The sequence below is a fragment of the Polypterus senegalus genome, chromosome 3 (genome assembly GCF_016835505.1).
Source record: "Polypterus senegalus isolate Bchr_013 chromosome 3, ASM1683550v1, whole genome shotgun sequence".
Lineage (NCBI taxonomy): Eukaryota > Metazoa > Chordata > Cladistia > Polypteriformes > Polypteridae > Polypterus > Polypterus senegalus.
Window position 1 is genome coordinate 72346220 of NC_053156.1, and position 26481 is coordinate 72372700.

Sequence of the window (26481 nt, forward strand, 5' to 3'; positions counted from 1 at the left end):
TATACATTATTATATGGGGTCTGTTAGTTATATGCTGCTATGCGTTTTCACTTTAATGTCTAATAAAAAAACACACACTGCATCACCTTACCTTTTCAACTTGGTGGGTGAAAACTGCAAGAGTACATTCTAGTAATAATAATAATAATAATAAACAAATACAGGAAAGAGAAAGAATGACAACAAGAGAATGAATAAAGTAGAGCTTATATGCCAATTTCATTTTTATGGTTACAAATAGAAGAAAATATGAAAGCAAAGCTGTTTACAGAATGTGGCAAAAATATTCTTACATTATTATTACATATATATTATTACATATACATTTTACAGGCTTCCAGAGGGATAGGCTTTTGCTTTCCAGAGTACTACTGAAAGCCTGCATGCTAAAATATTTGCACCTTCTGCTGTGATTGTTTTAAACCTCATAGCATCAAAGATGCAACATCTCAACGTCATTATGATTTTAATAGAATTTTGGACACTGATATTAACTGCAGGGGGCTGGGTAGCCAGTTAATTGAGATCAGGGAGGTTTTCATCTAATTCCAAATGACCACGCATCACGAGATGTTTAATTTCTAGGGGCAAAATTGTCAACAGAAGATTTGAAGCTTTTAGTTTTATCTCTTTTATTACCTATTGCCTTTTTTTATTATAAATTTGGGGACACTAAAAACAAAACAAAAATATAACATTGAAATAACATTGAAAAGGTGAGTTAGTGCCGAGAGTGTTTGCCTGCCCATCTAACCATTTTATGAATCTCAAACAAATAAAATACCCACTTGCATCAAACAATTTGTCTCTGCACTAGCTGCCTGTTGAATACTGGATATCTTGTGAGCCCCTTCAACTAACATACTATATAAAGTTCCTTCTGACAATGGTCCTATATATCTTTCTAGTAGGTCACGTTACTACACACTCCATCTCAATCTGTGGTCCTCTAATGAGTGAGTGCCCGTTGACCCCCACACTAAACACAAGACACTGGGTGGACGAGGACTTAATACTGAAGCTGCCAAGTGACCGAACATTTGACAGTCATTGACAACTGCTGCTTTTAAAGTGAACTTAAAGACTTGGCCTTTTAAGATGCTTACATGCTGATTATATCTTACTACACTTTAGCTTATTTATTTTATTTTCTGTGCTTATTTTAATTTAGACTTATTTATTTACTGTGTCCTCGAGAGTCATAAAAGGACCTTGTTAATAATGTGTCTTATGATACTGTGATTTTCTGATTTATTTATTTATTTTTTAACATATGTGAGTCACTGCAACGTTCTGTGCTTTGAAAACAAAACACACGTACATTTATAATAAAGTACAGGGACTCGTCTAGTGATTCTCCAACCTTTTTTTTTACTGAGGGCTTCAGCTCCTGTTGATAACAAGTTAAGTGGGAAGCACAATAAGAAATCAACAGGTTTCCTTTAAAAAGACAGAATATCTTAGCTTTACACATGAAATATGTACCTGGTAATGACATTAAAAAAATGTAAAACAAATCTTTATAAAAGTAACAATGAAGGAGCACTGAGCAAAGAAAAACAAGAAGACCTTTTTATACTTGGTAAGAATAAAGACAGCCCCTCAGCCTATTTTTTAAAATTAATAATTAAAATAGCCTGTACAATTTCCATAAATAGGTGATAACTTTTCATAAATAACAAATGCTTGTATAGGTGAGCTTTCTCATACTGACTAGAAGAGATTATTGTTAGGAGACAAGTGAGTGACGGCACAATGAAGTTCTGATTACAGGTTACGGCCCATGAGAGCTGCCAGAAAACGTGACTTAATTTGCCAGACACCTTTTTCCTATTTAATAAACACTGAAAGAATCGATAAATGATTCATGTACTTCCTGACTAGACTAAGGATGGACTTTTCTTTCTTCTTCTCAATATTCCAGAAGTGGATTGCTGTGAAAGATCATCTACCGTCTTGGATGAAGTTTAAAGAAAAAAAGAATAACGCTCACAAGGCATCCTAAAATACAGGAGTGCAAAAATTATTATGTGCTGTTAAACATTAGCGTGGATGACTGGTCATTGTGGTTGTGTGTTGGGAACATCCACTAGCTTCTGCAGGCCACATGATGGGGCCTTTGGGCCATCAGTTGAGAACTCATTTACCCAGTAGTCATGAGTAGTGAAAGTAATTAAAGAATAGGAAAAAACTGAACAGTCCACTTACTCTTTATTAAACATAACTTGAAACATCATAAATGTGTGTATATACACTCACCTAAAGGATTATTAGGAACACCATACTAATACGGTGTTTGACCCCCTTTCGCCTTCAGAACTGCCTTAATTCTACGTGGCATTGATTCAACAAGATGCTGAAAGCATTCTTTAAAAATGTTGGCCCCTATTGATAGGATAGCATCTTGCAGTTGATGGAGATTTGTGGGATGCACATCCAGGGCACGAAGCTCCCGTTCCACCACATCCCAAAGATGCTCTATTGGGTTGAGATCTGGTGACTGTGGGGGCCATTTTAGTACAGTGAACTCATTGTCATGTCCAAGAAACCAATTTAAAATGATTCGAGCTTTGTGACATGGTGCATTATCCTGCTGGAAGTAGCCGTCAGAGGATGGGTACATGGTGGTCATGAAGGGATGGACATGGTCAAAAACAATGCTCAGGTAGCCCGTGGCATTTAAATGATGCCCAATTGGCACTAAGGGGCCTCAAGTGTGCCAAGAAAACATCCTCCACACCATTACACCACCACCACCAGCCTGCACAGTGGTAACAAGGCATGATGGATCCATGTTCTCATTCTGTTTACGCCAAATTCTGACTCTACCATTTGAATGTCTCAACAGAAATCGAGACTCATCAGACCAGGCAACATTTTTCCAGTCTTCAACTGTCCAATTTTGGTGAGCTCGTGCAAATTGTAGCCTCTTTTTCCTATTTGTAGTGGAGATGAGTGGTACCCGGTGGGGTCTTCTGCTGTTGTAGCCCATCCGCCTCAAGGTTGTGCGTGTTGTGGCTTCACAAATGCTTTGCTGCATACCTCGGTTGTAACGAGTGGTTATTTCAGTCAAAGTTGCTCTTCTATCAGCTTGAATCAGTCGGCCCATTCTCCTCTGACCTCTAGCATCAACAAGGTATTTTCGCCACAGGACTGCCGCATACTGGATGTTTTTCCCTTTTCACTCCATTCTTTGTAAACCCTAGAAATGGTTGTGCGTGAAAATCCCAGTAACTGAGCAGATTGTGAAATACTCAGACCGGCCCGTCTGGCACCAACAACCATGCCATGCTCAAAATTGCTTAAATCGCCTTTCTTTCCCATTCTGACATTCAGTTTGGAGTTCAGGAGATTGTCTTGACCAGGACCACATCCCTAAAAGCATTGAAGCAACTGCCATGTGATTGGTTGATTAGATAATTGCATTAATGAGAAATTGAACAGGTGTTCCTAATAATCCTTTAGGTGAGTATATATATATATATATATATATATATATATATATATATATATATATATATATATATATATATATAGGGAGAGAGAGAGATCTTCCTCACCCCCACAGCACAAAGAAGATGCCCCACGACGGTACCCAACCCAGAGCAGGCTCTGCCCCTTCGGGTTAGGATACCATGAAAAGGGACGGCCCCAGAAGTTGGCTTCTCATTCACAACCAGGACCTGATAACAAAAGAGCTCCTGTGTGAGATCTGAGAGCTAAAGACAACAACAGAGAAATCCGCGTGGGCTGATCTACTGGCCAGCATCTTTTCTGTTGTGCCTTTGTGCACTCTTACTCCTTTTTGTTAAATATAATTAAATGGGATTACGGAGTTGGTACCCCAAGGATTCTTGCTGCTTCACTCTGATTCCCTACTGCTGGTCACAATATTTATATGTAGAATTACGCAAGTGTACTCCTCCACTAGAGCCTATAAAATCCCATGCACTGCATTGACATCATATGTACTTTGTGATCATAAGTCTGACAGCTTTAACAGGCAGTAAAATGTATTATAATAAGGATTAATGATATAAGTACTGATCAACACACTAGAACACATACAGTATATGGAAAATACATGTATACCACATTAATATGTACTGATAACATTTATGGCTTATTCAGTTATTAGATGTTTTATTGCTATAATCTAACAGAACACCACATTTGCATCTGTTAGATAATTGGTATCCTTTATATTTAGATCTTAAAAAGTCTTTAGTTCTTTTTATTGCCATGTTAAATGAGCGTCAAATGTATAGTATTTGGAAGTGGTTTTCTCTTTAAAATAATGGCCAGTGAAAATCCTCAGAAAGGAAAAGCTGATTTAATAAATTTTTTTACATGAATGTAAGCCTGATTTGAGTGGATATATCTTGTTGCTTTTCCACCGCAATTTTAAACAGTTTATTACAGAATTCCTTTTACAAAAATATAAATTATGTGTTTAGTGTAGTTTTTGCTATGCTATTTATTATGTGTTGTCTGCATTCCCTGTTCTAATTGAATACATTTTTGTAAAGGTGAGATTTAAGTTTTATAACATACTAGCAAAATACCCGCTGTGGAGCCGACCCGGACACAAACAGATGGACATGTTGTCTTCAAACCACCACATGTTTATTAAATACACTATTTACAAATATAACGGTCACTCAGACCCAAGTAATGGTCACTAAGACCCAGTCCAAACAGTGCACACAACCCCCAACCACAGTCCTGGCCACAAATGCCTTTCTTCGGGCCGCCTCCACTCTCTTCTGCCTCGTCCTTCTTCCACCCGACTCTAGCTTCGAATGAAGGGAGACGGCCCCTTTTATACAGGACCCGGATGAGCCCCTGGTGTTCTCGGCATTCCACCTCTAGCCACGCCAGAAGTGCCGGCTGTCCTCCCGGCAGCTCTCCGGGCGCCGTCCTAATTCTTCCCCCCAGCACTTCCTGGTGTGGTGGATGTGCTGGGGTAACAGGTCCCCAAGGCATTGGGGCGACTCCTGGCGGTGACCACGGGCCCCTACAGGGTGGAGCTTCCATGCCCTGTACCCGTGGCCCCCAGAGCAACCAGGAAGGCGACCCCCACGTGATCCAGGGTGGGTGCAGACCCACATCCGGTCCCACATGTCGTCCCGGCCGGGTCATGGCCCCTGGCATCCCTGACACTGTGCTTCGCAGCGGAGAAGTAGTGTGTTAAAGAAGTAATGAAAAAGAAAAGGAAACATTTTAAAAATAACGTAACATGATTGTCAATGTAATGAGTGTTGCTGTCATATATATATATATATATATATATATATATATATATATATATATATATATACAGACACACACATATAAACATATATATATACAGACACACATATAAACATATATATACACACACACACATAAACATATATATACACACACACACACACACACACACATACATATATATGTATACTAGCAAAATACCACTTCAGGCGTAAGTACTGCCTTAAAATTTTTATTAAGAAGAAAATTAAACCTTATTAAACTGAGGGAAAATATACCAATAATTATTTGTTAAGGATCTCTTTGTATACCACATTGTCAGTTCGGCCCTCCAGTTGTAATATGACCAAGCTGTAGCTGTGCGCTGAGCTTACTCTTGAGCATGCAACGTACAATTGGCCATGTGAACAGTAATCTTGTTTCAAATCTCACAGCTTGGATTGCTGCTGTCGGTTTGAGTTTCATGGTTTGTTTCAATTACGACAGTATTTGCAGGACTTGTTGTGTTGAAGTGACATTCGGCATCTGTCAAGCGTTGTAAGTATACAACTGGTTTCATCGATAACTTCACATCTAGCTTTTGAGAGTTTAAACATTCATAAACATCAAAGTGTCCACTACTGAAATCGTCACCTGTTAATCTAAGATGTTTAAGAGGCATTGGCGGTTGTCGAAAGGTGTAAAATATTTGGCCATTTCTGTACACCTGAAAGCAACAACCGAACAATTCACCGGCAGCCATCAACTCACATGCAGATGCATAGGTGAAGGGCTTAAGCATTTCACTCTTCTAGTGCTCCTGTGTAGAATAATTATCTCCTGTACCGTCATCAGTCCAAACCTTGAACCTGTCCCAGTCATTCAATACATAAGACACAATGTTCCTCCGGATATCAAGAGTGAGCCTGATATGGCCGTGCAATATGTAACAAAAAGAATGGAAAAGGTAGGTGCCATCTCCGGACTTGGAGACCACTCGGTAAGTGACAGTTCTTTGATCGATGGTGATCACCTCGATAGACATATTAATGGGGGTACGATTGGAATGATAAAGGAAATGGGTACCTGAACAATGTAAAGTAAGTCTAAAATACCTACACAATAACTATAATCGTAATAAATGAACAATAAAACAGCGGAGAAGCCGTGGATTAAATAAAAAGGCTGTAGTTATCAGCAGGGAGACGTGAATCCCGTGGTGAAGCAAGGAAGGGAATGTAGAGACTGGAGCGACGGCGGCCTTATATAGGCAGGCAGCCAACAACGTGGGAGGCGTTGGGATGGGGGACCCAACGCCGCCTCACACAGTGACCGAGCTGCAGGCTATGGACATATATATGTACGTAAGTAGGATTCAGTTAGCGTTGGGAACCCGCGCACAAATTTCTTGAAGATGGGCCCATAAGTACGTGTAGAATTTTGAAATGAAATCTGCTTAACTTTTGTAAGTAAGCTGTAAGGAATGAGCCTACCAAATTTCAGCCTTCTACCTACACGGGACGTTGGAGAATTAGTGACATTGGAAAGTTCAATATGGCGGATGACAGTGGCATCATACCACCGAAATAAGTACGTACATTGGTTTCGGTTAGCGCAGGGAAGCCGCCTACCAAATTTCGTGAAGATGGGGCCATGAATAAGAAAGTTCAACATGGCGGACGTTGTTGACCATTATGACCTTTACGTGTAGAATTTTGAAATGAAATCTGCTTAACTTTTGTAAGTAAGCTGTAAGGAATGAGCCTGCCAAATTTCAGCCTTCTACCTACACGGAAGTTGGAAAATTAGTGACGTTGGAAAGTTCAATATGGTGGCCAACAGTGGCGTCATACCATCGAAATAAGTACGTACATCGGTTTCAGTTAGCACAGGGAAGCCGCCTACCAAATTTCGCGAAGATGGGGCCATAAATAAGAAAGTTCAACATGGCAGACGTTGTTGACTGTTATCGACCGTTATGACCGTTACGTGTAGAATTTCGAAATGAAACCTGCTTAACTTTTGTAAGTAAGTTGTAAGGAATAAGCCTGCCAAATTTCAGCCTTCTACCTACACGGGACGTTGGAGAATTAGAGATGAGTGAGGGCTTTGCCTTTTATTAGTATATATATATATAATATATATATATATATATATATATATATATATATATATATATATATATATATATATATATATATATATACAGTAATCCCTCCTCAATCGTGGGGGTTGCATTCCAGAACCCCCCGCGATAGATGAAAATCTGCGAAGTAGAAACCATATGTTTGTATAGTTATTTTTATATATTTTAAGCCCTTATAAACTCTCCCACACTGTTAACATTATTAGAGCCCTCTAGACATGAAATAACACCCTTTAGTCAAAAGTTTAAACTGTGCTGCATGACAAGACAGAGATGACAGTTCTTTCTCACAATTAAAAGAATGCAAATAGATCTTCTTCTCTTCAGGAGCAGAGAATTTCAGAGGGAGAGAGAGCGGCTCGCAAAGAAAAGCAAACAATCAAAAAATCAATACGTGTGCTTTTAAGTTTGCCGAAGCACCGCAATAAAGCGGCATTTTTTAGAGGAGCGTCAGTATCTTCTAAGCAAACAGCCTCTGTGCAAACAGCCCCTCTGCTCAGATCTCCTCTGTCAGGCGCAGAGAACGTCAGAGAGAGAGAGAGAGAGCGAGCGCGCAAAATTAAAGCAAACAATCAAAAAATAAATAAGTGTGCTTTTGTGCTTTTAAGTATGCGGAAGAACCGCGATAAAGCGGCAGTTTTTAGAGGAGCGTCCGTATCCACTAGGCAAACAGCTTCTGTGCAAACAGCACATCTGCTCACACCCCCTCCGTCAGGCGCAGAGAATGTCAGAGAGGGTGAAATAGAGGCAGAGACAAGCAAACAATCAAGCACCGCGCGGGAAGCATATCTTATAGCATTGAGGAGTTTTAGTTAATATGTAATACAGTAATCCCTCCTCGATCACGGGGGTTGAGTTCCAGACTCCCCCGCGATAGGTGAAAATCCGCGAAGTAGAAACCATATGTTTGTATGGTTATTTTTTATATATTTTAAGCCCTTATAAACTCTCCCACACTGCTACCATTATTAGAGCCCTCTAGACATGAAATGACACCCTTTAGTCAAAAGTTTAAACTGTGCTCCATGACAAGACAGAGATGACAGTTCTTTCTCACAATTAAAAGAATGCAAACATATCTTCTCTTCAAAGGAGTGCCATCAGGAGCAGAGAATGTCAGAGAGAGCGCTCGCTAAGAAAAGCAAAAAATCAATACGTGCTTTTAAGTATGCAGAAGCACCGCGATAAAGCGGCAGTTTGTAGAGGAGCGTCCGTATCTTCTAGGCAAACAGCCCCTCTGCTCACACCCCCTCCGTCAGGCACAGAGAGTGAGAGAGACAGAGAAAAGCAAACAATCAAGCACCGCGCGGGAAGCATATCTTATATAAAGTATCTATCTATCTATCTATCTATCATTGAGGAGTTTTAGTTAATATGTAATGCATGCTCTTATTGGGTAGCTTCAAAGCCATCCGCCAATAGCGTCCCTTGTATGAAATCAACTGGGCAAACAAACTGTGGAGGCATGTACCATGAATTAAAAGACCCATTGTCCGCAGAAAGCGGCGAACCAGCGAAAAATCTGTGATATATATTTAGATGTGCTTACATTTAAAATCCGCGATAGAGTGAAGCCGCAAAAGTGGAAGCGCGATATAGCGAGGGATTACTGTATATATTATAAGGAAGAGACAAAACAGCATTAAAGTATTGGGGTACCAACCTGGTAATCACATATAATTGAAATAAAATGAGGAAAACATGCCACAAGTTGCGGATAATGTCCTTTCTGACGGGAGCTAAGAATTGAACTGAACTCAAAATGACAGAACTTCCAGTCAGATGGATTTCTGGCAGAAAGGGGCGGGTCCAGGAGAGCGAATAACGGAAATGGTGAAACGGCCATCAATCTTCCGTTCTGCAGAGGAATGAAGAGAGAAGGCATTAGAACACAGCTCCAACCCCTGGTTCAGTGGGAAATTACTAACATTAATTTAAGTTGTCTTCGATGCATGTGTGTGACAAAATATATACTGCATATAAAACTGTACATTACAGGTTTCAGCACTGATAAATGGTTTCTTCTATACATAAATGCCATTTCCCCCAGTATAGGCTGATTACATGTATAGTTATTTTTACGTGTATCTGGAAAACAGTGTCAGTTATGGAATGTAAAATTGTTTATTTTTGTATTTTTCAACTTAATAAGATGCTTAATTAATTACTGTTCTGTATTTTGCTCTATTGCATACTAGGCCTAAAAAATATTTAAATATCATTTTGTTTTTACAGTTCGCAAGGACATTGTGCACATACCATCCACTCTTGATGTTGAAGTGATAGATGTGACTGATAAGTATGACATGAACTCGTTTGTGCAGCCTTTGTCACTACATGACATATTTAGTCGACATCATGAGGACTTCCCTATTGTGGCTGAAATTATTGAAGGCCCTGAGCAAACTCAAGAATCTTTCAAGTTCCTGAAGTCCTGCAAGGAGATCATAATATACAAAGCATTTGAAGCTAAGAGAATCCTGGCATCAGAGATAAGAAGTGACTCCCAAAAGTATTTTTTAATTCCGACTTCTTATAATGGCAAGTTCAAAAGAAGGCCCCGTGAGTTTCCAACGGCATATGACTTGGAAATTGCCAAGAGCAACAAAGAACAATTGCATGTGGTTGCAACTAAAGAATTTGGTTCTCACTATGAAGGCCTTCAGACAGTTTCAATTGGAGACCAGTTTCTTGTCCAACATCGAGAAACAAGTGAGATTATCTATGGTGGAACTCGAAAAATGGTGGAAGCATTGGCTTGCGAGAAGATTAAAAAAGATGGTTATGAGTCTGTATTAATACCCATGTGTATGGAAGGAGGATTTGTGGAAGTGATACATGACAAGAAACAGTATCAAATATCTGAAATCTCTCAAAAATTCCAGTTGCCTTTCAATGTTAAAGTATCTGTTAGAGACTTATCAATCGAGACAGATGTTTTAGCTGCCATGCCTGGCCTTCATTTAGAAGAAGAAATTACTGGTTCTTATCTTCTTGTGGCTCCACTTCACAGCCAGGCGGAAAGCTATGAAATTCCAGTCAATCGTATTAAAGTGTCTTTGCAGCTGCTCTTCAGACCTGACAAGGAAAACGAGATTCCTCCAGTTAAAACAATAGTGGAACAGATCAGCGAGGACTGCTACTACACTTTACGCCGATACGTAAATGCTACACTGATCCCACCTCCCCGGCCACCAAAGAAGCCCCTGGAACAATCAACATCATCATTGCAACCAGGCCAACCAAACAAACCTGAAACAAGCAGCACGCCTAAGGTAAGCCATGCCTTGGTTAGCACATTTAACATCCGGGGTGCCTTTTTAATAATTTTAATTGTTGATCATGCAAACAGCTAAAAACAAACTGAAAAGAAAAGCAAACCATTTGTTGCTAAATATTAAAAAAAATAAATCTTTAAGCTGTTAAAAGTACATTTTGTTTGATTGCAAACAGGTCATTATAGGTGTTTAGGCATAGACTTCTTATTTTAATGTGTCATACTTGCATGTGCTAATCAACATGTCATTACTTTCTTGCACCACTATTAGTAAATATGACAACATGAAATTTCTGCTTTCCTCACCTGAAAAATCTCAGAAGACGACACTATCCACTATCAGAGGACATATTAAGTTTCATTCAAATGAATATTTAAACAATAAATGGGATTGTAGGTGCAAACTTCAAAGCTTTCGAGTAAACAGACTTCCAGAAAAACACGAGCATTCTTCATAAGGCAATTCTAGTTTGCCCTAAATGATCAATATAACGGTTGATAAAGAATTTCCTGTGACTGATACAGCATTTAAGTTTGTAGCATCTCATAAACTTTTAAAGTAAAAAGCTGGTCTGGCACTATTTTTCTTTATGGGGCTCACCACCTCCGCAAACTGCAATGGGCAGATGGCACTTTTGCTTATTAACATTTTCGTAACAGATTTGTCATAACATCACTGGCAAATTTTAATGACAGTTCTAAAATAGCTGAGACATTTGATCGAATTTCAAGTTTTGGATAACAGAGGAAAAAAAAATCAGTAATAAGATGTTAGAAGCAAACTCTTATTAGAAAGCTGCAGGAGCTTTGCGAGCAACTGTGACAATTTCAGGAAAATCATTCATTTAATACAAATAAAGTCCCATTCACAAGAATACAAGTTGAAGGCATATTTAGAGAATTTGTGACGCCTCATATTCATGCTAATTGTACTGTTTAAAAGAAATAGATTTCATTATTTTTTTATTCTTGGTGGTGTCAAATGTGCCCAGTCGAGACACCTAAAAGGACCGGGAGAATGACAATACCTCCTCCGCAGCTGCCCTGGACCACATGGGGACTTAGAAGCTCAACCCTGTTGGGGCCCGTGGCCACCACCAGGGGGCGCCCAGATGAATATAGAGCCTTGGACTGCAGCACTTCCGTCACACCAGGAAGTGCCGCCAGAAGATTTTCATGAAGCACTTGGAGCACATCCGGGGCATTATAAAAGGGGCCGCCTCACTCCATTAGTCGAGCCACAGTCAGGAGGAAGAGGATGGAGCTTACGAGTAGAGGAGTGAGGGCAGCAGAAGAATAGAGGAAAGAGAAAAGAAAGAAGGGCCTGAGTAATTGTGGCTGATTTATGCACTGTATGGTGTTGTATAAGTAATAGAATATTAAACTGGTGTGATTTGGAGCCTGTCTATCTGGGTTTCGGGGGCTGAACTTCCACACAGACAAAGAACATAAGAATCTATGATTGTATAATGCCCTTAAAATGTTGTTTTACCTGCTTTGTTGGACTTTACTCCACATTTTGTCTTTTTAGATTATTGTGATATTCACTACAAGTCCGACATGATGTGTCTTGGTAACATTAATAAGTAATTAAGAAGTGTTAAAACCATTAGAATATCTCTCCAAACCCATCGTAGCACATGCCACTTTTTATAATCTTAGCCACATTTATCTGGTGAAGGTTCAAAGGCAGCTACCAAAGAAAGACTGTTTACTCAGCTCTACTCACTTTCCAAAGCTGCCCACTCTCATTACAGAGTTACCGGGGAGTGGGATACAGAATATCAAGTGTGAGATTTGATGCCAGTGCGTCACAAAGCAGTCTGAAGCTCACTCCCACAAACACTCACCACATGAGGCCAGTTTAGAGTTGCCATTTATTCTACATGTCTTTCAGATGCTGGAGAAAACTGGGTGAAAATACAATTTTACACCTAAAATGAATTCATCAATGAATGGAATTGAGCAGAGGCAAGTCAATGGATTGCCAACCACCCCACACAGGAGAGCAATACTCCATGCTGTCCTAGAAAAACTTGGGGAGGTAACACTCAGCTCACTGGGATAAAGGAGTTAAGATGCTGTAGTGGCAACACATCTGATGTGACCTCCTAAAGAGAGGTAGCAGTTAAGACGAACACTGACAAGATCTAGACTACTGTCTTCAGTCAGCATAGAACCATTAAAGAGCAGTATGGGAAGGGAGAAGATGCCAATTCTGTACAGATGATATCCAGGCCAGCACTGGAACTCAGGACTCTGAAGGTGTGAAATGACACTGATGGCTTTGAATTGTGTATAGCTTGGCATATATGATAGTATAGCAGTAACTGAACTTCTGTTGTGAAGATGGGTAAAACAGGAATGGATACTTGTTATTTAAAAAGAATAGAGTAGTGGCCATTATTGTAGTTCCAGAGTTTATACAATAAGTTCCTTTTAATCAAATAAAATAATTGGGGAGAAGAAAACTGCAAAATCAGAGACATGACATGGTTTTACGGTATTCCCCCCAATACAGATAGCTTTGTTTATAATTTAATTTATATTAATGGGAAGAATGCAAGTTAACACAGATTACCAACAAGAAACCCAACAAGTAGTTAAGCACACAAACCTCAAAGCCAAAACTCTATTAAAATGTTTTTTTTAATGTAACTTCCTAAAGTTGAATTTAAAACTAATACAAAAGTAAGCTGAAAAAGTATAATATGAAGACACCAACTGAGTAATGAGGTAGATGTAAAGACAAGGACAACACAAGACAACATACAGTGAAAATGACAAGAAACGTAAAAGCAGCATGAAGCTGTGGCCTCACTATTATAAAAAGGACACTCTGTAAAACCTTAAAAAAATCTGTTGAAGAATTATTAGAGTAATTCCAGAACTGAGGAATGTGAGTTATGAGGAATGATTGAAAGAGCTAAATCTTTTCAGTTTAAGAAAATTGAGATAAGAGGAGACCTGAGTGAAATGTTTAAAAGTTTGAAGTGATAAAGAGGATTACCGGCAGTTGTTATCTTAACATCATTTTATCTACAATAGGAGCAGAGATAAAGATGGCTAAAGCTAAATTTCAAACTTATTGTAAGAAATATTTTCTTATCCAAAGCACTACATACAGTATGCTTGGAAACAACTTACCAAATAACATAAGAAGCAATATAGGGAGCTTCACATTTCAAATCGACACATTATAGAAAGCTTACACAGATAAACTTTTATCATAACTTTTTTATGCTCCTGTATTTATTTAAAGGTAGCAGCAGGAGAGATTAACAGCCTCTCCAGTAAGAAGAAGTATGGTTCATTTGTTGCTTCCTTCCATTCAGAAATAAAGTTTGATATCAAGGGTTTACTACTCTGTCAATATAATGGAGGAAAGGTCATAGTGTTAATCAGAGTATAGCATAAAGTCAATGTAACTTATGGGATATTAATCTGGTCAGTTAAGTAACAGAGGGGGTTGTTAATCAGTTTCAGCTGCTTTGCTGTTAATGAAATTAACAACAGATCCACTAGAGGGGCAACAATGAGATGACCCCCAAAACAGGAATGGTTTAACAGGTGGAGGCCACTGATATTTTTCCCTCCTCATCTTTTCTGACTGTTTCTTCACTAGTTTTGCATTTGGCTACAGTCAGTGTCACTACTGGTAGCATGAGGCGATACCTGGACCCTACAGAGGTTGCACAGGTAGTCCAACTTCTCCAGGATGGCACATCAATGTGTGTCATTGCCAGAAGGTTTGCAGTGTCTCCCAGCACAGTCTCAAGGGCATGGAGGAGATTCCAGGAGACAGGCAGTTAGTCTAGGAGAGCTGGACAGGACCATAGAAGGTCCATAACCCATCAGCAGGACTGGTATCTGCTCCTTTGGTCAAGGACAAACAGGATGAGCATTTCCAGAGCTCTACAAAATAACCTCCAGCAGGCCACTGGTGTGAATGTCTCTGACCAAACAATCAGAAACAGACTTCCTGAGGGTGGTCTGAGGGCCCAACGTCCTCTAGTGGGCCCTGTGCTCACAACCCAGCGCAATGGAGCTCGATCGGCATTTACCATAGAATACCAGAATTGTCAGGTCCACCAATGGCACCCTGTGTTTTTCACTGATGAGAGCAGGTTCACCCTGAGCACATGTGACAGACGTTGAAGGGTCTGCAGAAGCCATGGAGAATGTTATGCTGTCTGTAACATCATTCGGCATGACCAGTTTGGTGGTGGGTCAGTGATGGTCTGGGGAGGCATATCCATGGAGGGATGCACAGAATTCTACAAGCTAGACAAAGACACCTTGACTGCCATTAGGTATCAGGATGAAATCCTTGGACACATTGTCAGACCCTACGCTGGTGCAGTAGGTCCTGGTTTCCTCCTAATGCACGACAATGCCCGGCCTCATGTGGCAAGAGTATGCAGGCAGTACCTGGAGGATGAAGGAATTGAAATAATTGAATGGCCTTCACGATCCCCTGACTTAAACCCAATAGAACATCTGTGGGACATGTTTCGGTCCATTAGGCACCGCCAGGTTGCTCCTCAGACTGTACAACAGCTCAGGGATGCCCTCATACAGATCTGGGAGGAAATGCCACAAGACACCATCCGTCGTCTCATTAGGAGCATGCCCCGACGTTGTCAAGCATGCATACAAGCTCGTGGGGGCCACACAAGATACTGAAAAGCATTTTGAGTAGCAGAAATTAAGTTTTTGAAAAAATGGACTAGCCTGCCACATCTTCATTTCACTCTGATTTTAGGGTGTCTACACAATTGAGCCCTCTGTAGGCAGAAAACATTTATTTCCATTAAAAGACTTGGCATCCTTTTGTTCCTAAGACATTGCCCTGTCGTTATTTGTATAGATATCCAACTTCATATTGAGATCTGATGTATCTAATGTGTTTCTTTAAAGTGTTCCTTTAATTTTTGTGAGCAGTGTAGTTTAGATGAGGAGCTTTACTCATTGGGATGAGGTGATGGGAATAAAAAGCTGGGAGCAATTGTGTTTTGGATTTCATAGGAAAATGCGATTAACACTAGAATTACCAGAGCCTATGAAAAAACCTGTAGATCCATCCCACCTTAAATCGCTTCTCACCTCTCCGTCAGCGTCTTTTGTCCTTTAAATGTGTTGATAAACAGCAAGCAGTCAGCAGTCTGCTATCACATCCCCCACCGGCGCACAGTTTTCTCAGCTCAAGCCTGTTTATCTGCGTGTCAGTTGTTTGGAGTTGTATAGAGTGAGAAGTCAAGCAAAATCACACCTTTTATAAATATTGTATCATTATTTGGAACACATGCATTTCATGTGTGTTCCATGTCTACAACGATCTATGTAAACACATTGTTAAAAAAGAAACGTTTTTCATGGTTTAGTAATAATTGACATAATGTAGACATGACACGTATAATGTGTGAAGCCTGAAGTCCAAATATCAAAGAAAAAGTTTCACAAAAGGTACAAATATAACAGAACAAGTGCGCTTTTATTAAAAAATATAACTGTAGAAAAACAACACGTGTTAGGGTGCGACATTGACACGCATTAACTATGACTGCTTTGGTGGTGCAATGGTATCAACTGTTGACTGGTAATCGAAACTTCACGGGTTTGATCCCTGACGAGTCCGTTTTGAGGAGTGAGCTGCTTTTATTCTTACTATTTTAGAATAAAAGCATATATTTGATTTCAGCCTGTAAGAGCCGGTGTAAATGTATGATACTTGTAAAGGATAGCTTTGTTTTTGTTTTTTTTCTTTTATTCAGTTTCATTCTCTCAGTTGCGTTCACGATCCTTGTTTGATTGTGTGCGGCGTATAAGTGAGGGAGTTTGTGAACTAGTTTGGTTGAGTGCGGCACAAGTGTATACTGATGACTTTTTGGCCCTCATTGCTCTTTAAAGAAAGTCAGATTCTTCAGATGGTAGTGCTTTGAAGATGAGGAAAGCGATCATGTTGGAAGTGAAATTAGACATTGTAAAGAGATCAGAAAAAGGAGAATCAGTGACGAACATTGGCCACACGCTAAGCCTTAGCCGCTCTACTGTAGCAACAATTGTCAAGGATAAAGACCATATCCTAGAGCATGTAAAGGGATCAGCCCCTATGAAATCGACTGTGATTACTAAACAGCGAAGTTGCATAATGATTGAGATGGAAAGATTGCTACTTTTGTGGCTGGAAGACCAGCATCAGCGGCGTATCCCAGTATGTCTAATGTTGATTCAGGAGAAAGCTAAATGAATGTTTCAGGCAATAAAAAGTGAAAAGGGGGAAGGGAATGAAAGTGAAGAGTTTGAGGCTAGTAGGAGTTGGTTCATGCGTTTCAAAGCTTGTGCCAACTTGCATAACCTTAAGGTGCAGGGTGAAGCTGCTACTGGGGATGAGAAAGCAGCCAACGAATTTCCTAATAGGTTGATGGATTAATTAAAGAGGGGGGCTGAACACTTGTTCAATGTTGATTAGACAGGCCTTTTTTGGAAGCATATGCCTAACAGGACCTACATTGCCAAGGAGGAGAAGACAGCACCAGGCCATAAAGCTGGCAAGGAGATACTGGCATTGCTTCTTTGGAGGGAATGCTGCAGGTGACTTCAAACTCAAGCCTCTGTTGGTGTACCAGGCAGATAATCCAAGGGCACTAAAGGGCATTTGGAAGGGTCAACAATCAAAGACTTTTGGAAGTCTTATAACATTTACAATGCTATACAAAACATTGCTTTTGCCTGGGATGAAGTGAGGCGAACAAACTTAAATGGTGTGTGGGAAAAACTGTGTCCCCAGTTTGTGTATGACTTCCATTGCTTTGAGGAGTCAGTGGAGGCTGTAACAGAGAAGGCTGTAGCCATGGGTAAACAGCTTAATTTGGAGGTGGAGGCTGAGGATGTCACAGAGCTACTGGCATCACATGGAGAGAAGCTGTCTGCTGAGGACCTCATTCAGCTGGAGAAGCAGCTGATTGAAGAGGGAGAGATAGAAACCCCAGAAACCAAGAGATTTACCACCAAGGGTTTGGCAGAAGGTTTTTCTATAATAGAGGCTGAGGAGTCCAGCGATGACAGATTCAGTAAGGTCTACAGCGCTGTTATGGATTCCTTGCAATGCTATAGGCAGATTTTGGAAGATAAGAAGTCATCAACCTTCCAGACTAGCCTGGAACAATTCTTTAAGAAGGTAGAGAGGCCTGCAACAGATCATGTACCCTCTACATCAACTGCTTCTCGAGATTTAACACCTATAGTGCAGACAGAATCATCTCCAGCTTCCTCCTCCCAATAGGTCGCTCTCTCCCACCTTGCAATGCCCCTTCCAGTGTGCAAGACAACAACAGGAATAAAGTAAAAAAATTTTTTACACAAATTTTTTGTCATTTTTTCTGTTACTACAGTACAGTGTACAGTACAGTATATCATTATTTCCTTTTTCTGTGGCTTAGTTGTGTTTTTATGTTCTAGATTATTATTTTACAGCTGCATTAGTGACATAGGCTAGGGTGTGTTTCACCAAAATTCGGGTTACATCACAGTCATAGGAACAGAACTGTGTCGTAACCCGAGGACCCCTTGTATATATAATCCACAGTTACTATGTGGTCTCCTAACAACAATTTGGGTAAATGGAAAAAAAACAAGATTTTTTTTCATAGCTATTTAAAATCATATTATTCTTTTTAAAGGAAGAAATACAGGCAAATGTTTTATATTTACATAGATGTTGGGTAAATAATATCCAAGGAATTGGTATGAAGAATGGACTTTAATCCAAGTTCTGTACCTTAATTTAATCACATTTAATGACAGATGGGATGGTGCTAAAACACCTTTTAATTAATTAAAAAAAAAATAATTGATTCATGTTAATGAATTAATGTATTTATTTATTTATTGGACAAGTGCGCTGCAAGTGGAATTCCCGGCCTAAAGGGAAGCTGTAACTTGCTTATCTCCCACAAATAAACACACATGTTGACACATGCATAAACTGGCCTTCGATGGATTTCTACAGAGGAATTGATTTAACTAATGAATGTTCATTGCTCATTAAGACATTATTTAAGTCATATTTAATACCTCCCTTTAGATATCTACTATTAGTTGGTAGTAAATATAATTGGTCATTATCACAGCTTATTCATTGAACCGTTTTCTTTTGCTGTTTGAACCTCTTGAAACCGAATGGATTTGGATTTTTTAAAGAAGTCACCTATCGAAATCTTTCAAGTAAATTACTGTTACTGTCATTACTGTTTGTAAATTACTAATATACAGTAATTGTAATTTCTAAATACTCCTATTTTGTGTAGCAATGAAGGTTAAATTTGTCTATTAAGAGTGGTTGTTAGTGCGGTATGGCGGGGTGAAAAATACAAATGCTGTGGATAGAAAGTCCTTTCTTTCAGTTTTGAAGTGACAAAGGCTGAAAATGTAACAGGAGGGTAGACCAGTGGCAAAACAGAAATCGAGAAGCAGGAACACATCCTTCATTCATAATATACTAAGAATAACTGCCTTCCTGTAGTACTGCCTTCCTAGTACATGTACACTCAAATCTGTCTGGTTTTGCAGACTTTGTGAATTTTAGCATAGTGTATAAGAGATACTAAATTCAAAACAGCCCTAAAGTCATTGGGGGTTCTTATCTTGGCAGTCGCATCTTAGGTGTGTGGTGTGTTGGGAGGTTGTGAGTCTTGCTATAATGAATACACAGCTGTGTTATCGTGAAATTTCCCTCTACTTACCCTTTACTTATTTTCTTCAGGGATAAGTGTACTCGTCAGGTTCGTTACCAGGTTGGTCTATTGTTGCACCTTAAAATTAACACACACATACATAGATATACGCATACACATAGAACCTCAACAGTGCCCCATAAATGACACACACACAGAAGGTTAATCTCTAGCACTTTTAACCACACAAGTGCCCTATAAATAACACAACTAGTCACTTTCTAGGCACTTCAAGATACTTACTGTATTGTCAGCAATACAAAGTTTTAAATATATCTCAGAACAAATATTGCCTTCGTCTCTAGGAATATATTCAAACATACAAAGGCTCAACATCCTTGGCTATAGGCCATTTATCCACCAAGAATGCCTTACTTTACGAACTGTTCCCTACTATTGGGTGGAGCTCTCGCCTTCAGCCTTAATAAACCTTGCAGATCAGAGTGTATGGCAAATGTCCAACTGCTCGAGGTGCTCTTAATAAAATTACCATATTACATTAATCACTCTAAATATGAAGACAAAACACAGAAAGTTAAAAGCAGCATGGTATTTATTACATGAATAACAATACCAAATAGAACAAGGAATAATAGAAAATAAGATTGATAGTAAAGTCTGGATATAGTCTTTAAGAAAAGCTTATGAAAAAGTAAAGATGTCAAGGATGAATGGCCCAGGGTGGCACTGATCTAGCACTTGAAGTTGTTCATGAGATGCTTTGCCTATGATCAGATGAAAGCGGTCGCATGTGGCTGGTGCCATCTTCTGCTGTCGCTGTCACCCTCCTCTGATGTCGCTCTGTCTTCGTCTAATGAAACATATTTTTTATAAAATTTTACACAGGGTTTTGCAACACGTGATCGTTAGATATTCAAATTGCCTGGTTGTTAATATGATGGATGAATTTGCTCAAACTCTTTAATCTATTTGAGTATGTCCATTTTCCCACGCAATACAGTTTTTGATGTTTTAACAATCTCCTGTCTCAAGCTGTAGACCAATTTAATCCTGGTGCCCTTCCCTTCACAGGTGATAAAATCATCAATACAGCTTAAGGCATTTCCTGAATTCCTGCTCAGATCAAACAAATGGTACTGTGATTCAGGAAAACAGATTGTCTTGACGTTAAACTGCCCATGGAAGTGTCCTGTATTTAAGTTCATCTTTTGTTTTGCCTTGAGCAAAATATAACGAAAATATAGACCAAAATTTACAGATTTTGCACACCACAACAACAGCTAAGCGTATTTATTATTTATCCCACTTCAATATTAAGAAGAATATTTCTTTTTTGAAGTGTCACTTTTTTAGGGGTGACATGCAAGATATTTTAAAACCAAAAAAGGGTTCTATCATTTGAAAGGTTGAGGACTACTGATTTAAGTACATGTACAAGGGTGAAGACTAAGTTATTGAGGTGCATCCATTCAAGTGGCATAGCACAATGAAATGGCTAGGAAGAAGGTGGCTGTTCTCAGTGGTGGTGTTACAGAATGTGGGCTACAGTCCTATGAGGAAAGGCACACATAGCTAATACATGATAAATAATCACATACTGTATGTCTATTACACCATGGCATTAGAGTTTATGTTGTCTGTACTTCAGTATGGGACTACTGTGCCCATCTCATATCACTCTCTGGCAACAAAATGAACCTGGAGCCACCACTGATTACAGAGATTTCAGTTCCTTAACTTGACTCATATAGGAAAGGGTACAGTTTCTTCTAATGATGCAAGTTTGGGTCCAAGTGAAAAGATTTTTTTTTTATGTTTACTTTGATGGGTATGAAAGGCAAAAGAAATGGAATAGTTTCTGATGAAGCTTGTTATACAGAAGAAGGGTCAGAATTTTAATGATGGGTCTGGATCTGTCTACTTTGAACTCATCACAGGTTTCTTCTTCAAAATAAGTTTTTGAATCTCTATTTCAGAGGACATGCAGAAAACAGATACAGGTTGGGGTTTATGGAAATAGAGACATATTGGTGTGCCTGTCATGATGGTTTGTATTACATTGTGATGTGGAAGGTAGCTGTGCGCACAAGCCGCACATACTGACTTTGCTTATAATGCTTTTCTAGACGACTTAATATGGTTATAGGCTACTCATCACTTTCAAAATTCACATTTTTTGGGCCAATCAACTCAAGTGCATTCCAACCAAGCCAAGCATTGTAAAACTACAGATTTGGTAGTACCCTTCAAGCTCAGTCGAGTTGGACTAACTAACAGAGCTGAGAGTATTTCCTTCTACGTACTGTACACCTGTCCAAAGAACAATGCCCAAGCAATGTTCAGTATTTAAGGATGCAAATTTAGAGTTTTGTGAACAGGAATGTCTCTCTGATCTTCTGATTCTATTCATAAATAAAGATATCACTATGAACAAAGATGGAGTCATTGCAATCTATCAAAACATTTGCCAAAGAGAAGCAGCGTTCACATCCCAGATGTTCAGTGGAGATGCTCTGTGAGTGCTGCCTAAGCGAAGACAACTTGTTGAAGGTTGACTCATCAGAGTATGAAGTCTATAGAAGGATACACATGGCAATGAATAAAGGACAAAATCATGCTTCCTAAGTATAAAGTAGGAGATTAAAAATGAGAATAGTGGTTGGATGGGTAAAGATGCTTTCACTGCTGAGCAAAGTAGTGGGTACAGGGGGGATAAAGGGAGGAAATGCCAAAATGAGACTAAAGATTTTCAAACAAGTTAAGGCCAGAATCACAAACATTGTCACTGTGCACACTGATTATGAACTTTTTTACTATTTTAAACTATTTTACTTGTACTTTAGAGGTCAATGTCAGCACTGACAGGTCTTGACCAGCAAGCCGGTGAATAAGAATTAAGTTAGATTATTGGGAGGAACATTTTTGGAACTCACTTAATCCATTACTATTCATAGGAGTTGAAGGCAGCATCAGGAACAAACAAAAACAGTTCATCAAGGGGCCCATTAATAAACACACACACGCAGTCTGTTACTCATACAGAGTCAACGTGGGCTCAACTGCCAACCTACGATGCACATCTTTGCCATGTGGGAGGAAGTGGAAGTACCTGCAGAAATCCATTGTGAACATGGAGGGAGATGATTGAACCCATTACTCTTGTAATATAAAGATGGTGTCACCTTCTACAATTTTTGCAGATGTGAAATAGATAAAATGGAAATTTGTATAATGGTAAACCAAAAACAGTTTAGAGTCTGGTCTTCTTTTTTTGCCTAAACGTATTTATATGATAATGTTAATCAGAACAGCAAGGAACATTTTAAATTAAAAGCAATAAATATATGCCATTACAATCAACTTATCACTCATAAGCACAACTTAATTTAGGAATATAGAAAATCCAGACAAAAATGACCAAATAATTGGAGGCTGGAAGGATAAAGCAGTCATTATTGATTTTGTAAAATCCTTTTTTAAATATACTGTAATTATTAACTCTGGCTTGAACCACTATTTTAAATGACGGCAAATGGCCTCATATAAAACTAAAAAAGGAAAAAAAAATCTACCTTGTTATAAACTGAATTTGTTCTGCAGGGCTGCTCAGTCAGCAGTATTTCTAGTAATTTTGGCACTTTTTGCTTTTTCAGAAAAATTTCTTTTATACAGACTCATCCTTGATCAGATGAACCATCAGTCAAAGGCAGCAGGAATTCATATATATATATATATATATAGGCACACACACACACATATATATATACAGTATATTCATAGACACACACTCATTTACAATCTCAGAGCACTGAACATATTGCCAGTATAATAAAGTTAAAATAAAACCTTAGTGCAACATTACTTTGATTAAACTACAGAATCACTCCAATATATACATTTATTGATATGCATATTTCTTAAGAAAATACATTGATAATATCATTAGGTAAACTTTATTTAGTAAGCATGTGTAAAGTATCTGGCTTAAGAATCTAGGCTGGTAACTCGTAGGTTGCCAGCTTGAATCCTGGCAGTGACCAAAGGAATGCTACTCTGTTCGACCTTGAGGAAGGCCCTTAACTTGTGCTGTACAACTAGCTGGCTCTGCACTCTGACCTCAAAACTATGTCTGTCTCTGGAGAGTAAATTTGGGTATGCAAAAAATAACATTCCTAATACAAGAAATTGTATATGGCAAATTAAGGATAATAAATCACTTTTACACTCACACACACACACACACTTTTATATTAAATGTGCAAAGTATATTGCATATTTGGAATGTTCCAGCTAGGTATTCAGTGCTTTTGCTCTCTTGAGACACCTGTTTCATTTAGGCCCAAGAGTATAATTCCTGACACGTAACACAAAGCCCCTGTGTGCTGCTGATGAGCGCCTGAGTCAGATCTGTCTAACATGAGATAAACTCATTTTCCCTTTGGCTGCTTGGATCATTTCCAGTGCTTAATGGATTAATGCCCTACAGATTCAGGTGAGAGTCGTATGCGTTGATAGATTCAGAGCAGATTTAGCAGGTGCATAGAGCTGTATATTAACAACCCGATTTAAAAAGAAATTAGAAGAAAACTATGTAATGAAAATACATTAACTCCTACTGAAAAAGATGTCTTAAGCTTTCTTTAATCACTCTTCTTAACTAACTTTTCTAAGGCATAGTCATTTATTATAATTATACAGAATAAACACCTCTTTATTGCCTCAGTAATAACTGTCATTGTTTGAATTGTGTAACATGGCTAACACAGGAATTAATTTGTCTATTAAGAGTGTGCACCATTTTTGTATTTTATCCAGATGTGATAGATTTGTCCAAAAAATGTATGATATGTGAAAAATAAAGGTACAGATGTTGCAAGCTATTAAAAATATTTACTTAGTGTAATTAGGAATGCCATTGCCGGAGACAGCATAATATTAAAGTGTAACAAATATTCACAAAAGGGTAGGGATTTACTTGTGGATATCTGCTACTGCAAACAAAGGCAGGAACAATCCTGTTGTTTAGACATCATCTCCACAAATAATTGTGAGATGCAAGGAGACCGGAAATCAGATTTATAAAACTTTTGTACTCACAAAAACAGGCTTGAAATGTGGACATGCAGCTTTCCATGCAAAAGTCAAGATTTATATAAGGAAACTCATTGGGTGAACTGGCATATATTATGACAACTTTGACCCATCACACACAACATTTTGGAGAAATGACAACAGCCTTGATTCAGTAGAGAAGTACAGTCAAACCAGCAAAATGATGACTTGTGTGTATCATTAATATCACAGAGCCGTTTTTATAATGTGGAAAACATATTCATCACTTTTGAGGTTTAATATGATGCACATATTCTATTTTTAGTTTCCTTTTAAGAGGGCCAGTCTTGCGTATGTAAACTAAAGAGCTTTTTTGGGTTTTTTGTCAGTTTATACAGGCTACATGTTTTCACTTCTAAGGATTAGAAACCAATACACAATAAAAACAGTGTGTGATTCAGTCTCTGTATACAAAAATCTCTAAATCTCATGCCCTACAGCCTACTCATAGCCTAAAGGTTTGACACAACATGGCTTTGCCAGTGCTGCTTGAAAACAAATGGTCATATACAATGGGAACAAGCTTTTAGGGATTGATCAGATTTTCTTGCCCATGATAATGACTTGCTTATGAGCTGATTTAGACTTTCAAGAGACCATCCCTTGCAACTATGTCCTGAACTGGAACCAGCATTATAAACATATACTGTTGGAAATTGGCTCTGCCCATTTATATCCAGGTTTTAACAACAGTTGGCTTTGTGGCAACAGGCATCTACCTGCAACTGCTCAAAAGGTCAGGAATATCTCAGTTAAGCTTCAGCTCCACCATGCCTGGTGTCCTGAAAGCCATAAAACGACTGACGAAGTGCTGTCATTTAGTTTCTGTATATTCTGGTTGTGCATGCCAACCAAAAATGGAAATTTGCAGCAGTGTCTGATTTTCCTCATGTTGCAATAATGGCATCTAACAAGAATGACAGCTCTTTTGTTAACTGTAAGTAGTAACTGTGATGGCAAAATGAGACTGACAAATGTTGTGGCTCAGTGGTCTGGGTTAACCCACGAAACATTTATTTTGACGCAAAATGGCAAACTACTCCTGTGACTTTCTCTAACAAGAGATTTTTTGTAATTTGCAACTAAGGAACATGCGACTGCATGGACACTTCTCCCACCCAGATTGTATAATACTACTGTATGTACTGCCTTTTATTTTCTGCTGTTGGTTTTGATGAAAATAAACACAAATTTTAAGTTATAGCTTAAAGCCAGGATCTTTCTCTACTACTGCTACTAGAATTGCTAAGAGATTCAGATTGTTAATTCCATGTTTAACTGAGGTACCTTAAGGCCAAGAGAGGGTGGCTTTGGGGTATACTGGGTGGAAGTAAATGAGTGAATGTAAAGATAGTCCTAGTCAGCGAGCAGCCTGCCATAGAGGTCTCTAGAGCTATATATGTGTGGTACAATAAGGGCAGTGATACAGGTAAGAGGTTACAGATATCAGTTACATAGCTGGTTTTGACATTTCTTTCAATCCCCATTTAGAAAAGAACCTAAGTGATCAGCTGATATCTTTCATGTTAGGTGCATATCACAGGTAATCTGATAACATGATAAAACAAACTCCACAGGTGTAATTTGTGTTGTTAAATGAACAAATGGGCCACTTTTGAAGACTTACGGTGGCTTATTAGTTTTGCAAATTTTTCAGTTCCATATGTAGACTTTTAGGAAAGTTGTTAAAGTAACAAAAAATACATATTTATTGTACTGTATTGCTCAGTTTAAACTCAAAACTGGCAAATAGCACCATAAATGACTTGTTCTTTTGCCGGAAAAAATGCTGTGAAGTAAACTTCCTTCCTGCGCAAGCCTTTGTCATATGGTTTGAGGGATAGTATGTGATAGAAAGTTGTCAGCACTTTCCCCTGGAGTGGTGAGGAATTACCATCACCTGAGCCCTCAAGCTGTCCCCTATGTGTAAGTAGATGACACAGTGTTAACTTTATTGCAGCCTGCATGTCTACTCTATTTAGCTTGTGTATTCTCACACTTATTTTAAAACAATTTCC

The 26481-nt window shown here is 38.8% G+C and overlaps 1 protein-coding gene across 2 annotated transcripts in view; it reads left to right on the forward strand.

The window, feature by feature from the left end:
- Positions 1–26481, forward strand: part of themis (thymocyte selection associated) — a 137108-nt gene that overhangs the window by 73781 nt on the left and 36846 nt on the right. For both annotated transcript variants that reach the window (XM_039747492.1, XM_039747493.1), the window contains exon 4: positions 9614–10653. In XM_039747492.1, coding sequence (XP_039603426.1) covers positions 9614–10653 — 1040 coding nt within the window. The remainder of the gene's footprint in view (positions 1–9613; positions 10654–26481) is intronic.